At 58.4% G+C, this 1,918-nt stretch overlaps 1 protein-coding gene across 1 annotated transcript in view; it reads left to right on the plus strand.

The window, feature by feature from the left end:
- The first annotated feature begins 1,029 nt into the window (after window positions 1–1,029).
- The window catches only part of RAB1A (RAB1A, member RAS oncogene family), a 29,340-nt gene continuing 28,451 nt past the window's right edge, over window positions 1,030–1,918 (plus strand). Inside the window, 1 exon segment of the mRNA XM_077766420.1 lies at window positions 1,030–1,266. Within this exon segment, the coding sequence (XP_077622546.1) occupies window positions 1,244–1,266 (23 nt within the window). The 5' untranslated portion in view covers window positions 1,030–1,243.

Consider the following 1,918-nt stretch of genomic DNA (forward strand, 5'->3'; position numbering starts at 1 on the left):
AACAGCTCAGCATTAAATAACAAGTAAAATTACAGTTCAACCTGAAGCCCTGGACCAGGGCAGGAAGACCTTGAATTTCTGGCTGACTTTGGGCTGCATCGCGTCCACGAAAAGTGGAACCATTGAAAATTGTGGGTTCGTGATGGCCTGCTGCTTCAGGAAGATAAATCTGGCTGCGTGCGCAAATGGTCTGGGACAGAAAAGAGATAGAGGCAGTCCACTTGGAGGCTACCGTAATAGCCAGGCTAAGGTGATCAGAGCCGGGGTGTAAAGGAAATGGTAAGAAATGAAAAAAGAAAATAGTAGTGTCTGCAACCAACACTAGACGATGACCAGACCCTGTAAGGTTGGGTGAATGAGGAAGTGAACTGAAAGAACTGCCCGAAGTTGTGAACAGAGGCCCCTCAACTCCTCTTCCGTCGTTAGCGTGGACGTCCTGGGATCAGCTGGAAAGCTCCAGCTTCAGGCTGGTCAGGCCAGCAAAAGGCGCATAGGCGGAAGGACCGGCCAGGCGTGTCCTCCAGCCTGCCCGCCTTCGCTGCCTCGGCTCTGAAGCAGTCCCTCTGGTTCCTACGCCTCTCTCCTCACCCTTGGGAGTCCCCAGATCACCCCCAACCCTCATCCTCCAGCAGTAGGCGGCACCGCCCTCTGTCCCTCCCCTCCCCCTCCCCCTTGGGGCGCTGACTCGCCCGGCTGCCACGTCTCACTGATGACATCACCAGGGCCGCTCGGTCTTAGCCAATCCGCTAGGGGGAGTCCGAGCGAAGTCCTAGCCAGCGAGTCAGCGGGGCGGGGACCAGGGAGGGGCAAAGGGGGGGAGGTGAGAGAGTGGGGAATGGGGCGAGCGACAAGATCTTATGTACGCATGCGCCGGAGGCGCGGCTCTTCGCGGGAAGTTGAGTCCTAGTTGCCACACCGCACCATCAGTGTCCAGCTCCGGCTGTGGTATTCGAACTCTCTTTCCCGGCGTGCCACGCGGTGCGGCCGCCCTCTGGGCTATGTAAAGATCCCTCGGTCTAAGGCTTTCCTATTTCCTGGTTCGCCGGCGGCCATTTTGGGTGGAAGCGATAGCTGAGTGGCGGCGGCTGCTGATTGTGTTCTTAGGGAACGGAGTGGGGGAAGACGTTTGCTCTCCCGGAACAGCCTATCTCATTCCTTTCCCTCGATTACCCGTGGCGCGGAGAGTCAGGGCGGCGGCTGCAGCAGCAAGGGCGGCGGTGGCGGCGGCGGCAGCTGCAGTGACATGTCCAGCATGAATCCCGAATAGTGAGTGCAGGAGAGCACCGGTCGGCTGGGTCCGTGGGCCTGCTTGGAAAAGCTTAAGAGGGGCGAGGAGGACTGAGGCGGGAGTGAGGGCCTCGGCCAGGGTGAGGTGAGGGTGGTAAGGCAGGAGATGCTGGTGGCCCGGAGTGCGGCCCCATTGTCTGACGGAGGAGGGGCGGCCGCGGGGAGGGGTCGGGCCGGAGGGGTGAGCCGCCCGGGCCTGGGCCGTGTCTGGTTGGAGGCCCTGAGTGCCGGGCCGGTGCGGAGGAACAGTCTGTTGGGGGGGTTGGGGCGTTGGGGAGTCGGTGGTGGGTCGGTGAGAACGGGTAGTTTCTCGCAGAGGCAGTGACTTTTGAAGGAAGACTTATTTTTAAGGGGAGAGGATAGGGTGGGAGAGCTCTCCTAGAGGGCACTGTCTGACCCTGCGCCCGCATTCTGCGGAGCTGTCAGAATCCTCAGGGTGGAAACCAGCTTTACTTGTAAATCTTGAGCTTGTTGGCTCTATTCTTTCACCCTCCCGGCCAGGTTGCAGGTAATATGGATGCTTTTCAGGACTGCGTGGGATTGAGGGGGATGAGTAGATGGTGAGAAGAGATTTTTAAATTTTTCGTTTTTGTTTTTTGTTTTTTTTAAGTTACTCCCTGTTTTCCTTCAA

This window comes from Crocuta crocuta, unplaced genomic scaffold (genome assembly GCF_008692635.1).
Source record: "Crocuta crocuta isolate KB4526 unplaced genomic scaffold, BGI_CrCroc_1.0 scaffold113, whole genome shotgun sequence".
Lineage (NCBI taxonomy): Eukaryota > Metazoa > Chordata > Mammalia > Carnivora > Hyaenidae > Crocuta > Crocuta crocuta.